This window comes from Moschus berezovskii, chromosome 1, assembly GCF_049115385.1.
Source record: "Moschus berezovskii isolate FMDL1 chromosome 1, NW_MosBer_1.0, whole genome shotgun sequence".
NCBI lineage: Eukaryota > Metazoa > Chordata > Mammalia > Artiodactyla > Moschidae > Moschus > Moschus berezovskii.
The window spans coordinates 44,093,949-44,108,667 of record NC_142460.1 but is presented as its reverse complement, the minus strand read 5'-3'; the positions used below and the strand labels follow the sequence as shown (position 1 = coordinate 44,108,667).

The window sequence follows — 14,719 nt, the reverse complement described above, 5'->3', positions numbered from 1 at the left end:
TTATTATATTTATATAATATTTTAATTAAAGGTCCTTTTAATGTAGCTTTCTGGAATAAAAGCTAAGCTGACAAGGAATAGATGAAACAGTATATTGTCTGGCATAAGACAAACCTAAAATTATTGGCCATAAATTACATCAAATGCCAATACACGATTTAATTAAAGCAAAGGGGAAATGAGGAAGAGCTTGAGTTACTTCAAGTGCTGTTTCCAGTACTGAGTAGACAATAGGGAAAGCACAAATTGAAAGAGAAGAGGAGATTAGCCATCACTAAATCACTTTTCAACTAAGGAATAACAGTTGTGTAGATAAGGTTATCAGACAAGATGTTAAGGTAGATATGTGGGAGTAATTAAAGAAACAATTAAACAGTACAACAGCAGATATTAAAAAGAAATAAATCTTTCGAGGACAAATAGCCTTTTTCAAATTGAATTGTGCATGTGTGTGTGTTGTTTGTGTTTTTATTTCAAGTGGTGCAATTCTATTTTCTATAATTAGATCTTGGATAAGGTATATTCTATCCATATAAAGAGGACATAGAAATATTACTTATTATTTTATTTTTTATTTCATATAAAAATCTGAAAAATTGTACGATATATAAACAAATTACAAGGTACTCATTATCCACTTGATCACTCAATCTTTTTAAAATAATACGAGTATTTATTTATTAGCAAAGATAATAGAAAAAAAAAGAAACCATGAAAGGGAAATATAGATATTTGATAATCCCATTGACCTTTGATTTAGAAAAATGTATATGCTAGAGGGGCAGTGAAAAAAATGCTTTGCTTACTTATCAAGGATCTATCATAGAAAACTACACCTTTTGAAGTGTGTTAGTTGGTCAGTCGTGTCTGACTCTTTGTGACCTCATGGACTGTAGCCCACCAGGCTCCTCTGTCCCTGGGATTCTCTAGGCAAGAATACTGGAGTGGGTTGCCGTTATTTTCTCCAGGGGATCTTCCCAGCCCAGGGGTTGAACCTGTGTCTTTTGGATTACAGGCAGATTCTTTACTGTCTGAGCCACCAGCAAAGCCTTTCAAATATGTTTCATATTTTTTAAGTGAAAACTTATTGCTTTATTTCTTAATAACATATTCTAAATATTATTTAGAAAACATATAGAAATAAGAACGCATATCTATATCTAAATCTGTTAAATCATTTTGGGTGTATCTGTATTTCTTTCTTATTCCAATTTACTTTAGAAAATCTCAGAAGGGCCAAGATTATAGGCTTCCCTTAGGTTAAGAAATTAATTCAGTCTGTGTGACTAATTAAGAAAGGGAATACAATTTAAAGAAAAGTTAATACTATAACTTTTAAAAATGCTTTTATTATATAAAAGAAAGAATACTTAGAGAATCCAAAAATATTTAACATCATGAATATTTCACGCATGTGTGCTCAGTTGTGTCCAACTCTGTGCAACCCCATGGAGTGTAGGCTGCCAGGCTCCTCTGTCCATGGGATTTTACAAGCAAGATGCTGGAGTGTGATGCCATTTCCTCCTCTAGGGAATCTTTCCTACGATGGGATCGAACTACATTTCCTGCGTCTCCTGCACTGGCAGGTGGATTCTTTATCACTGAGCCACCTGGGAAGCATATGACTGAATGTTAAACCTCTTCATTTAAAATAATGGCTTTGTAATAAGAAACAACTTCCCAGATTTTGATAGTATGCTCTATATGCATCATTTCTGAAAATAAACAGAAAAGCATGGGGATGGCACATTTGCTTGCATCAAACTCCGGACAAGTATTTTTAAAATATATAAACTCGAGGAAGAATATTTAACAAGCTAAAGACAATGACAAATAAAATTAGGATGAACTGAAGGTATTTGCCTTTTGAAAGAATAAAACCACTCAGGAAAAAAAGATCTGCATTTATGAGGCTTTCTAGCCCCTTAGAGAGCTCAATCCATGCAGTGCTAGGGAGCTAGAGCCCAAGCTGAAAATCATAATTTTATTTGTAGGAGATGTCAGAGGGCAGCATTCACAGCAGCCAGTGTGACTAAAAATTAAGGGAGGGATCATGTGAAAGAGGGAGAGATAGGAGGGTAATGTTCTCAAAGATGTGCATAAATTCTCCTTCAGTGCTAGACTGAACTAGGAATTGTGCATGAAGAAGGACACTTTCATGAAACTCAAAAGGTAAAAGGCTGAAGAGGCTGATCAGACTCTCTCACTGCAGACACTGTAAAGTTTAAATTCCATCAAGTTAGGCAGATCAGATAAACACATTAGTCTTTTCAGTGAAAGCTCAGGGGCTCCATACCTTAGAAGTAAAATAAATAAAATGAGGTTTGGCCTGAAGTATATTATCAAAAGATAAATAGTCCACACTAGCAAAATGTAAAAAAAAAGCCACTGCAAGATCAAGATGATCAGCTAGTAACCCAAGTGCCTCTAGGTAAAAAACCAACACTCTTCAGAAGATCACAAAATTGTATAGTCTGTTACATACATTGTCAAGCACATAGTAAAAAATTGCCAGGTATGCAAAAACAAACAAAACAATAATAACAATCACACACACAAAAAAATGAGGAAACAATGACCTAAGATCAAGAGGAATAGTAATCAATAGAAACAGACCACGAGATACCATGGATATTTAAATTAGAGGAAAAGGACTTTCAAGCAGTCATTATAATATGTTCAATAACTTAAAACAATAGAGTTTATGAATAAACATATGGAAAATTTCAGAGGGAAATGACAAAATTCAAAAGAGAACAAATGAAAAGTGTATTATTTAAAGTGAATAATTCACTGGATACTTTCACTCCTGCCTATGTAAGAATACTAGGAGTGGGACATGCAATTCCACCATGAACTAGTAAAAGCCTAGGCAAAATACGTTAAATAAAAGCACAGAATTATCAGAACAGGGACATAAACTGGGAAAATTTTAATATATTCATAGCTTTCTATCTGATTATAATTTCTAAAATGTGATTCAGTGAAGGGGAGCCCAAAATAGCTGAATTGCATTCCTGAGTTAAAGAGATAATGAAACCCAGGAACATGAGTAATACAAAATATTATTTCTTAGTTTTATTTGAAAGACTGTTCCAAGTAAAATCAATAATAATACTTTGTATATCATTTTAAATTATTCAGATTGAAATTGAAAAAAGTAGGAAAAACTACTAGACCATTCAGGTACGACCTAAATCAAATCCCTTACAAATGTACAGTGGAAGCGACAAATAGATTCAAGGGATTAGATCTGATAGAGTGCCTGAAGAACTATCTACAAAGGTTCCTGACATTGTACAGGAGGCAGGGATCAAGATCATCCACAAGAAAAAGAAATGCAAAAAGGCAAAACGGTTGTTTGAAGAGGCCTTACAAATAGCTGAGAAAAGAAGAGAAGCTAAAGGCAAAGGAGAAAAGGAAAGATATACCCATTTGAATGCAGAGTTCCAAGGAGAGATAAGAAAGCCTTCCTCAGTGATCAGTGCAAAGAAATAGAGGAAAACAACAGAATGGGAAAAACAAGAGATCTCTTCAAGAAAATTAGAGATACCAAGGGAACATTTCATGCAAACATGGGCACAATAAAGGACAGAAACAGTATGGACCTAACAGAAGCAGCAGATATTAAGAGAGGTGGCAGAATACACAGAAGAACTGTACAAAAAAGATTTTCATGACCTAGATAATCACGATAGTGTGATCACTCACCTAGAGCCAGACATCCTGTAATGTAAAGTCAAGTGGGCCTTAGGAAGCATTACTACGAACAAAGCTAGTGGAGATGATGGAATTCCAGTTGAGCTATTTCAAATCCTGAAAGATGATGCTGTGAAAGTGCTCCACTCAATAATGCCAGCAAATTTTGAAAACTCAGCAGTGGCCACAGGACTGGAAAAGGTCAGTTTTCATTCTATTGCAAAGAAAGGTATTGCCAAAGAATGCTTAAACTACCGCATAACTGTTCTCATCTTACGCGCTAGCAAAGTAATGCTCAAAATTCTCCAAGCCAGACTTCAACAGTACGTGAACTGTGAACTTCCAGATGTTCAAGCTGGATTTAGAAAAGACAGAGGAACCAGAAATTGGCAACATCCGCTGGATCATTGAAAAAGCAAGAGAGTTCCAGGAAAACATCTACTTCTGCTTTATTGACTACGCCAAATCCTTTGACTGTGTAGATCACAACAAACTGTGGAAAATTCTTCAAGAGATAAGATGGGAACACCAGACCACCTGACCTGCCTCCTGAGAAATCTGTATGCAGGTAAGGAAGCAACAGTTAGAACTGGACATGGAACAACAGACTGGTTTCAAATTGGGAAAGGAGTATGTCAAGGCTGTATATTGTCACCCTGCTTGTTTAACTTATATGCAGAGTAAGTACATCATGAGTTATGCTGGAATGGATGAAGCATACGCTGGAATCAATATTGCTGGGAGTAATATCAATACCCTTATTTTGCAGATGATACCACCCTCATGGCAGAAAGCGAAGAAAAACTAAAGAGCCTCTTAATGAAAGTGAGAGACGAGAGTGAAAAAGTTGGCTTAAGCTCAACATTGAGAAAACTAAGATCATGGCATCTGCTTCCATCACTTCATGGCAAATAGATTGGGAAACAACACAAACAGTGACAGACTTTATTTTCTTGGGCTCCAAAATCACTGCAGATGGAACTTCAGTCATGAAATTAAAAGATGCCTGTTCCTTGGAAGGAAAGTTATGACCAACCTGCTAGCATATTAAACAGCAGAGATATTACTTTGCCAACAAAGGTCCAACTAGTCAAAGCTATGGTTTTTCCAGTAGTTGTGTTGGATGTGAGAGTTGGACTATAAAGCTGAGGGCTGAAGAATTGATGCTTTTGAACTGTGGTGTTGGAAAAGACTCTTGAGATTCCCTTGGACAGCAAGGAGATCCAACCTGTCCACCCTAAAGGAAATCAGTCCTCAATATCCATTGGAAGGACTGATGCTGAAGCTGAAACTGCAATACTTTGGCCACCTGATACAAAGAACTGACTCATTGGAAAAGACCCTGATGCTGGCAAAGATTGAAGGTGGGAGGAGAAGGGGACGACAGAGGATGAGATGGCTGGATGGCATCACTGACACCATGGACATGAGTTTTGGTAAACTCTGGGAGTTGGTGATGGACAGGGAGGCTTTGCGTGTTGCAGTCCATGGGGTTGCAAAGAGCTGGACATGACTGAGAGAATGAACTGAACTGAATTGTTGTTTTCAGTGTTCTGTTAGTTTCTGCTGTACAATGAAGTGAATCTGTTACCCGGATACATGTATCTCCTCCCTCTTTGACCTCCTGCCCACCCCACCCTTCCATCCCACCCATCTGGTTTACCACACAGCATCAAGCTAGGTTTCCTGAGCTACACAGTGGATTGATACACCCACTGTGGAGAATAATATAAAGTTCCCTAAAATACTAAAAATAGAACTACTACATGATCCAGAAATCCCACTACCAGACATATACCTTGAGAAATCCATAGTAAAAAAGACAGAGGCACTCCAATGTTCATTGGAGCACTGACTGTTAACAATAGTCAGGATACAGAAGCAACCTAAATGTCTATCAATAGATGGATGGATAAGGAAGATATGATAGAGATATAAACAGAATATTACTCAACCATTAAAATGAACGAAATTGGGTCATTTGTAGAGACTTGGATGGACCTAAGATTTATCATACAGAGTGAAGAAAGTCAGAAATTTCTATTGGTTTTTATTACATGCATAGAAGTAAAAGGTAAACCAATAGCTACATGCTTGAAAGGGAGGCAATGAAATTAGATTTTCTAAGATATAATATAGGCCAGTCCTAGAGCAATCATTGTAAAAAATAAGCATACTTATTAGTTCAATAGTGAGTATAAAATATTCTACAGAAAGTTATCTTATTCATCCTAAAGAAATTAGCAAATTTGGATAAATAAGAGTAAATTCAATTTAAAAAAAAAAGAAAGAGGAAAAGGGCAGTTCTAAGCTACAAATCATTCATGATCACATTGAAGATAATAAATACTCCAATTAAAAGCCAGAGATTTTCATATTGGATAAAAAATAAAGCTGAACAATATGTAATTTAAATAAAAGAAATGTACATTAAATACAGAGATATAGGAGTTTAAAGGACAGAAAATTTAAAAAACACCAAGACTTATAAGGTTGTACTAATATCAGAAAGAGTAAGTTCCAAGACAAAGAATCTCATGGACTGCAGCCTACCGGGTTCCTCCGTCCATGGGAATTTCCAGGCAAGAGTACTGGAGTGGGTTGCCATTGCCTTCTCCATAGCAGCAGCAGGAAATAAAATGGGGCATTTCATAATGAAAAAATATAAGTTAACTAAGACAACAATGCTAATATGTACTTAGTTAAAACAGAGTAGCAAAATACATGAAACAAAAACTTACAAACAAAAAGGAGAAATATACAAATCTATAATTATACTGAATTTTCAGGCTTTCTTATTTATTAAAAAAATAAATAAACAGAAAATAAGGACCTGAATAATACTACCAACTTATTTGACTGATATTTTTAGAACATTCCATTTCAAATTAGAAAAATAAAAATGAACCTAGTTTTTAAATGTACAAGGAACATTAACTCAGGTGAAATTCTGGGCTATAAAATAAAATATTTAAAAAGCTAAATTCATGCAAAACATACTTTCTGATCTCAGTGAAATTAAATTAGAAATCAACAAAAAGCTATATGGAAAATAGTAAAACATTTGGAAATTGAATAGCACATTTCCAAATAACTTCTGCAAAAATCAAAAATGTTTACAGAAACTGAAAAATGTTTTCAACTTTATGACAAATGGAAACACAACACATCAAATTTGTAAAATTCATCTGAATAAGTGTTCAGAGGAAAGTTTAAAACTTTAAATATTCACAATAAAGGGCCAAATCATTGATTTATTCTCAATCATTTCTATCTTAAGAAGCAACATTAAAGTAAACAGAAGAAAGAATATCAGAAATTGCTTAATTAGAAAATAAATAAAACTAACAAAGCCAAAACTTTGTATGTTGAATGTATTAATAAAATTGATAGATCCTTATCGAGATTCAAATTTGAGAGAGGGCGAAAGGAGAGAGAGGGTAGGTGGGCAATGAAAAAGGAGAATAGAGAGAGCATCAATCCACAGTATTTAAGAACAAAAGAAAAGTCATTACTGCTCATTCTTCAAAAATTACAGTTAAAGGCATTACAAAAATAAGGAGATATTGCTAATAAACGTTTAATAATAAATTCAACAATTGAGACAGATTAGACAATTTCATTGACAGGTAAACACTAAAAATCCATTTACCACATCCAACAGGGAAGAAAAAAATTGAATAAATATAAATTCATAACAATAAAAATAATTGACAGAGAAAACTCTAGGCACAGATATCATCACTGAATTCTGAAAGCATTTAAGGAAGAAATAGTACCAGGTCTACCAAAACTCTTACAGAATGTAGAGGAGGAAGGAATATTTCCAAACTCATTAAAGCTAGCATTCCTGATTCCAAAACCTGACAAAGACATTAGAAAAAAACTACTGATCAATATTCCTCATGAATGTAGATGCAAAATTCTTTACAAATGCTAGTATATAAGATCCAGGAGCATATGTGAAAAGCATAATATAAGTTCTGACCAAGTGGGATTTATCCCAGGAATACAAAGTTTATTTACCTTTGAATCTGTTCACTAGAATTTACCATGTTAACATAAGAAGAAAGAAAACATGATTATCTGAATACACTCAGAAAACATATTAAACTATTAAAACAGATAAATGAAGAAGTTAGTAAGGTCATAAGATAAAAGGATAACACATAAAATTAAATTTTTATATAACATAAAATAGTTGAAAAATGAAATTGTATAGATCCACTAATAATAGTGTAAAAAAACATTAAATACTCCAGAAAAATTTTAACAAAACGTATGTTAAGGTCATACACTGAGAACTACAAGATACTGTCGAGGAAAATAAAGATATATAATGGAGAGGTATATCATGTTCTCAGAGAGAAACAGACTATTAAAATAGTTAACCTTTTCAATTTGGTGTATAGATTCATGGCATTTTCAATCAAAATTCCAATATAATTTTGTAGAAACTGACATCCTGATTTGAAAAGTATATGGAAAAGCAAAAGATCTGCAACAGTGGAAACAATTTTGGAGAAGAAAAGGATGCAGTATTCACATTATTTGACTCCAAGACTTTCTATAAGCTATTAGTAATCAAGACAGAGTGGTTTGGCTTATGAAGACATATAAAGAAATGGAATGACATAGAGAATCCGGAATGGATGCACACATATATAGCTAACTGGGGAAAGGAAAGCTTTTTCAGTGAAAGATGCTTAGGTATTTTAGTTTTACATATGGAAACAAATAAACCTCAACCCTCAAACCACATGCAATTTCTTTAAGACAAATTATAGACCTAAGCATACAATCTAAAACTGTAAAGCTTCTGGAAAAAAATATCTGTTCTCTAGATGTAGGACACAGTTTCTTAGAAAGCACTAAACATGAAATAAAATTTTGATAAATTATACATCACATACATTTAAAACTTTGGCTCATCCAAAAGGCAATATTAAGTAAAGGAATAAGAAAGCCATAGATTGGGAGAAAATATTTGCGAAAAAATCTATGACAGCAAATGTATATAAAAAATGAACAAATAACTTTTCTTAATCAGTAACAAAAGACAAAGGGCACTATTTTTAAAAAGCAAAGACTTGGAACTTTTACAAAAGAAAACATGTGAATGGTCAATAAGCACACATGAAGCTGCCCAACATCATTAGTCATCACAGAAAACTGAAGTTAAAATGAGAGTGAGGGGACTCTTAACCTCACTGCAGTGATTATAATGACAGATGGCAATATCAAATGTCAGTGAGGATGTAGAAAATTTGGGAGTCATATTCTTTTTGAGTGAGAGTACAGAATTATACAATACGAAGAAATATTTAAGTTTCTTATAAACTCAAATACATCAGTGTTGATACCCAGAAATTCTAGGTCATCCTCCACAAGAAATAAAAACATATATCCTCAAAAAAACTAACACATTCTCTCAAGAGAAAAACAGACAAACAAAATATGTTCACACAATTGAATACTGCTCAGAAACAATATGTATGAATTGCATAATACATATATGTGAGAATCTCAAAAATACTACATTTAGTGAAGGAAGTCAGACACAAAATACTATATTCTGTACAATTCCATTTATATATATTTCAAGAAAAGTCAAACATAATCCATGGTGATAGGGAGCAATTTTCTATAATGATGACAGTAGACTGAACAGGGATTTCTTCTTTGGGATAGTTTATTTGGATCACAAAGTTTCTTTTGGCCTGTTTCTGTTTAATTTTTGACATTTCTCTGGCTAAGAGAAAGCATATAAATGTGAAACATAACACCCTTTTTCAATAACTGCCTCATTTCCTACTATATTTCAAAGGCATCAAAATTACAAATGAAACTATTGATTAAAAATAATTTTCAAACCAACTTTCAGCATTAGCTTGTGGATATCCTAACAGCATGAAAAACTGCTAAACTTTTTTGTTAGAAACTCTAGTCATAACTATTTGCCTATATGATATGTATCAGATTACTCAATATTTACCAAATACCCACTGTTGGGATGTAGATCCAAAAAAATAATCCACCTTGTTACCAGTTGACTGATTCTAAAGCACAGATTATATAGATTGGTACTCACCAATTATTATTGGCTGTGGCTCACTTTTTACTCCAACTCCTGCACTGGTACTAGCTGCAACCTCTACCCGGTACTGAATACCTGGGAATAATCCACCGATGATTACAGATCGAATGGCTGCATCCACAGTTTTGTTGATGTGGAACCGTGTTTCATTCCCTAGACACCAGATCTATAGAAATGTAAAGTGAATACCGAAAGAATATAAAGTTATCTTTCCTGGTAATTAGTTCATTATAATTGATTACATTTTTTGGTAGTGACCAGTCTATTTTCTAGGCTTATTTGTTAAGTGACAGTTTTGAATGCCTAGTCTGTTTATATATATATTTATGTATATTTGTGTGTGTGCATGTGTCTGTGCACATGTGTGCTTGCATGTGTGTGCATTAAAGGAAAAATAAAAGAAACTAAAACTATGCAGCATTCCTTTGTATTTTACAAGGAACACTGAATACTTCGGACTTATTTGATGGTCCAGTGGTTGAGTTCATGCTACCACTGGGGAGCCAGGGGCATGGATTTCATCCTGGTCAGCGAACTAAAATCCCGCATATTATTTGCAGTGGTAAAAAAATCCCCCCAAAACCCCAATCCACTGAATGCTCACAGAACAATGATTTGACTTCCTCAACACCTCTGCAAAGTCTGGAAAACTGTCCTTGGTTGCAAACAGTATTTAGGTATGGATTAAAATGCATAAATTCCTCTAGTTAATTCATTTATCAAGATTTACTATGCATATAATCTATTAAAATATGGTGATTATGAGTTGTAGTATCCAAAGTATATAGGTGTATATCTAAATAATTTATATTTCATTTAAGAAAATATTAACTTACACAGAAGTAGTTAACAAGATTAACTGACTAAAGTTATAGGTATTGACTGAGATAAAATTAAAGTCAATATTTACATTGACAGTAATAAATCTTAATATTGATCAAAATGTATCTACACACAAATACACATGCATGAGAATGAACAGAGTGGTAGGAGGTCTTTAAACACTGCTGTGAGGGACGTTAGGCTTGCATTTCCAATAAGATAAATTTAAAGTCATATTTTATTTTGGGATATTAAAATCTGGTTGTAAAATGTGTTGTAAAAAATTCTGTGTACACGTATTTGTATTTCTATTATATAGAATCTATAATCTGCATGGGGAGATACAAAGAGGAACATCCACAATTTGTTTCTGAAATAGGTAAATTAATGATACTTTTTCTTTAAATTAAGATAATGACTTTGAATTTCAGACTTCTTTTAGACTATGAAACCTAAGTTACTAATGGAGGAATATTTAACACTTACCAAAATATACACATTTGTACCAAAACAAGATAAACTCATATGAGTGAGAAAATTTACAACTTATGAAAACTTATCATGTTGTGAAAAAAATAAATATTTGAATAAATGGAAGTTGAAGATATTTAGTCCTAGATGATAAAAAAGTAAACTCCTAAACTAATTAAAGCAGAGACACACACACTGAGGTAGATAATTCTTTGCTTTTAAAACAATGTGTCAGTTCAGTTCAGTTGCTCAGTCATGTCCGATTCTTTGTGACCCCATGAACTGCAGCACGCCAGGCCTCCCTGTCCATCACCAACTCCCAGAGTTTACCCAAACTCATGTCCATTAAGTCGGTGATGCCATCCAACCATCTCATCCTCTGTCATCCCCTTCTCCTCCTGCCTTCAATCTTTCCCAACATCAGGGTCTTTTCAAATGAGTCAGCTCTTCACATCAGGTGGCCAAAATGTTGGAGTTTTAGCTTCAACATCAGTCCCTCCAATGAACATCCAGGACTGATTTCCTTTAGGATGGACTGGTTGGATCTTCTTGCAGTCCAAGGGACTCTCAAGAGTCTTCTTCAATACCACAGTTCAGAAGCATCAATTCTTCTGCGCTCAGTTTTCTTTATAGTCCAACTCTCACATCCATACATGACCACGGGAAAAACCATAGCCTTGACTAGACAGACCTTTGTTGACAAAGTAATTTCTCTGCTTTTTAATATGCTATCTAGGTTGGTCATGACTTTCCTTCCAAGGAGTAAGCATCTTTTAATTTCATGGCTGCAATCAGCATCCACAGTGATTTTGGAGCCCAAAAAAATAAAGTCTGACACTGTTTCCCCATCTATTTCCCACGAAGTGATGGGACCAGATGCCATGATCTTAGTTTTCTGAATGTTGAGCTTCAAGCCAACTTTTTCACTCTCCTCTTTCACTTTCATCAAGAGGCTCTTTAGTTCTTCTTCAATTTCTGCCATAAGGGTGATGTCCTCTGCATATCTGAGGTTACTGATATTTCTCCTGGCAGTCTTGATTCCAGATTGTGCTTCATCCAGTATGAATGTGTCTTAATATTTATAAAATTTCAGAATTTATGTGATTATGCTATTAAAAGCATTTATTCTTATTTTCTTAGACACATTTCTTTATAAAGTGATGGGAATAATTTTAAAAGAAATTCTTATGCAAATTTAGTCCATTTGTTTCAGTAACTTTACCATTAACTTAGGAAAACTGTACTTTAAATTTAACATTTTTTTCCCCTAGAAGTAATAATGTTTTGAATAAAATTATTCAGCTTAATTTCACTTACCAACTATGAATTTCTGGGGTGAGGTGGGGTGTATAGTTTTCTAATAGATCTACTTAGTATGTTATTGTCAGAATTCTATAAATATTAATGGAAAAAACACATAGTTTTGAATTTTTACAAGGTTTAATGATGTTTTACTCTCCCATGTGGTCTAATCATATCACAATTAATCAGAATCATTTCTCAAAGTTAGACAACTTGTGTTTCTCAAATGATATCTCTCAAATGATGGTAAAGAAACAATGGATATATGCTGTTTCTAAATAGCAACAAATGCATCAGTTGAAAAATGAAAGCTTTCTAAAATTTGTTTTTTCAATGGCTCCCTTTTCTCAGGGCTTCTCTAGTGGCTTAGTGGTAAAGAATCCACCTGCCTATACAGGAGATGTGGGTTCAATCCCTGGATTTATCCCTGGTGGCTGAGACGGTAAAGAATCCCCTTGCAACGTTGGAGACATGGATTCAATCCTTGGATTGGGAAGATCACCTAGAGGAGGGCATGGCAACCCACTCCAGTATTCTTGCCTGGAGAATTCCCATGGACAGAGGAGCCTGGAGGGGTCCATGGGGTCGCAAAGAGTCAGACACAACTGAGAGACTAAGCATACAGGTCTTACGTGAAATATTTTCCAGAACCTCAAGAACATGGTAAAATCAGACTTTAGAGTGGGAGATTGTACTTCCTATCTCTATCTCAACACCGCTGCTGCTGCCGCTAAGCCCCTTCAGTCGTGTCCAACTCTGTGTGACCCCATAGATGGCAGCCCACCAGGCTCTGCCGTCCGTGGGATTCTCCAGGCAACACTATACACCCACGAAGCATCTTTTTAGAGAAAAGATTTTAAAAATAGCTGCCTAAGGCCTGTGGTCTTCCCTGGTAGCTCAGTGGCAAGAATCTACCTGCAAAAGCCTGTCAATGCTTGTTAATGCAGGAGATGGGTGTTCCATCCCTGGGTTGGGAAGATTCCCTGGAGAAGGAACTGGTAACCTGCTCTGGTATTCTTGCCTGTAGAGTCTCATGAACAGAGGAGCCTGGCTGGCTACAGTCTATGGGATTGCAAAGAGTCGGAAGAACACGACTTAGCAACTAAACAACATAATCCCATTACACAGAAATCTAACAAAGATAAAGACAGTTTCTGGGATAGGGCTTCACTATCTACCCTCTACGCCATCTTTATGAATTCCTGAGGTTCTGCAACCACATTATATATATATATATAAATATATTTTATATAAATATATATAAAATAACCACTGCACTATTGTGGTTTACTTGTCCAACTGAGTCTGTGTTATTTGTGAGCTTGGATTTAGGTTCTATGAATTCTGTCATTTGCTTCTTTATAAGTCACACAAACATATATTTCTTTATACTCAAACTCAGTAAGAGGGCCACCAGAAATACTCCCCATCCACATGACCCCAAGACTTCTCTGGGAAGTTTTATCTGTGAACCTTCCTTCTTCATCCAGGCCTTACCTTATATTCCTGGATAATTCCATTCTGATGATCTGGAGGAGGAGGATCCCAGGAAACACTAATACTTGTGCTATTGTGGCTTCCAACAGTTAGCACAGTGACAGATTGTGGAGGGGCACTTGGGGCTGCAGAAAAAATCATTAGAAGAGACACAAAGTGTAAGTCTTAATGTGCATCAATGCTGCTTACTATGACTATAAAGACAAGATGCAAGAGGGTCTTGTTTCTAGTAGTTCTGAATTAACAGTGAGCGTTTAAGAAAATCCTTTAAATATAATGGATAGATTTAAAGCAAATAAAACAACTATACTAATATGTCCTCAACAATAAATTTAACAGTTAATATTCGAATTTGTATCTCCTATACGCCTAGAACGGAAGTAAGAGTAAGATTTAATTTTCACAATAAAAATAACATTCTCACACAAAAAAATTCACAGGAAATAAAAAAAACAACGCATCTTAGTTTTACAGATAAAGGAAAGGAAGGCTACTATAACAGACTTATCTAAGTCAAACAGTGAGGGAGAACTTGAACCAGGTATGTCTGATTTTAGAATGTTGACTCTTTGGACTCTAATAGGCTCCTCTTTGGAAAAACAAACAAGCAAAACAACAACAACACTGCTATCAAAAGTATTCTGAGAGGATGCATTCCAAAAGTTCGCTAGCCTTTATTTCTGAGTACTAGCATTACTGACTATCTTTTTGTTTTGTTTTGGTTTGCGTTTAATACATAAAAACAGAAACATAGTTATAAATTTCACCAACACAGAGAAAAGACAGTTTTGTTTTCATAATGAGAAACATAATTGATTGTTGTAAACTGAT

The 14,719-nt window shown here is 34.7% G+C and overlaps 1 protein-coding gene across 5 annotated transcripts in view; it reads right to left on the bottom strand.

Moving 5' to 3' along the window:
* The window catches only part of ROBO2 (roundabout guidance receptor 2), a 699,021-nt gene that overhangs the window by 72,359 nt on the left and 611,943 nt on the right, over positions 1 to 14,719 (bottom strand). For all 5 annotated transcript variants that reach the window (XM_055424356.2, XM_088836149.1, XM_088836153.1 and 2 more), the window contains exons 15-16: positions 13,889 to 14,013; positions 9,791 to 9,962 (exon numbers count right to left, since the gene is read on the bottom strand). In XM_055424356.2, coding sequence (XP_055280331.2) covers positions 9,791 to 9,962; positions 13,889 to 14,013 — 297 coding nt within the window. The remainder of the gene's footprint in view (positions 1 to 9,790; positions 9,963 to 13,888; positions 14,014 to 14,719) is intronic.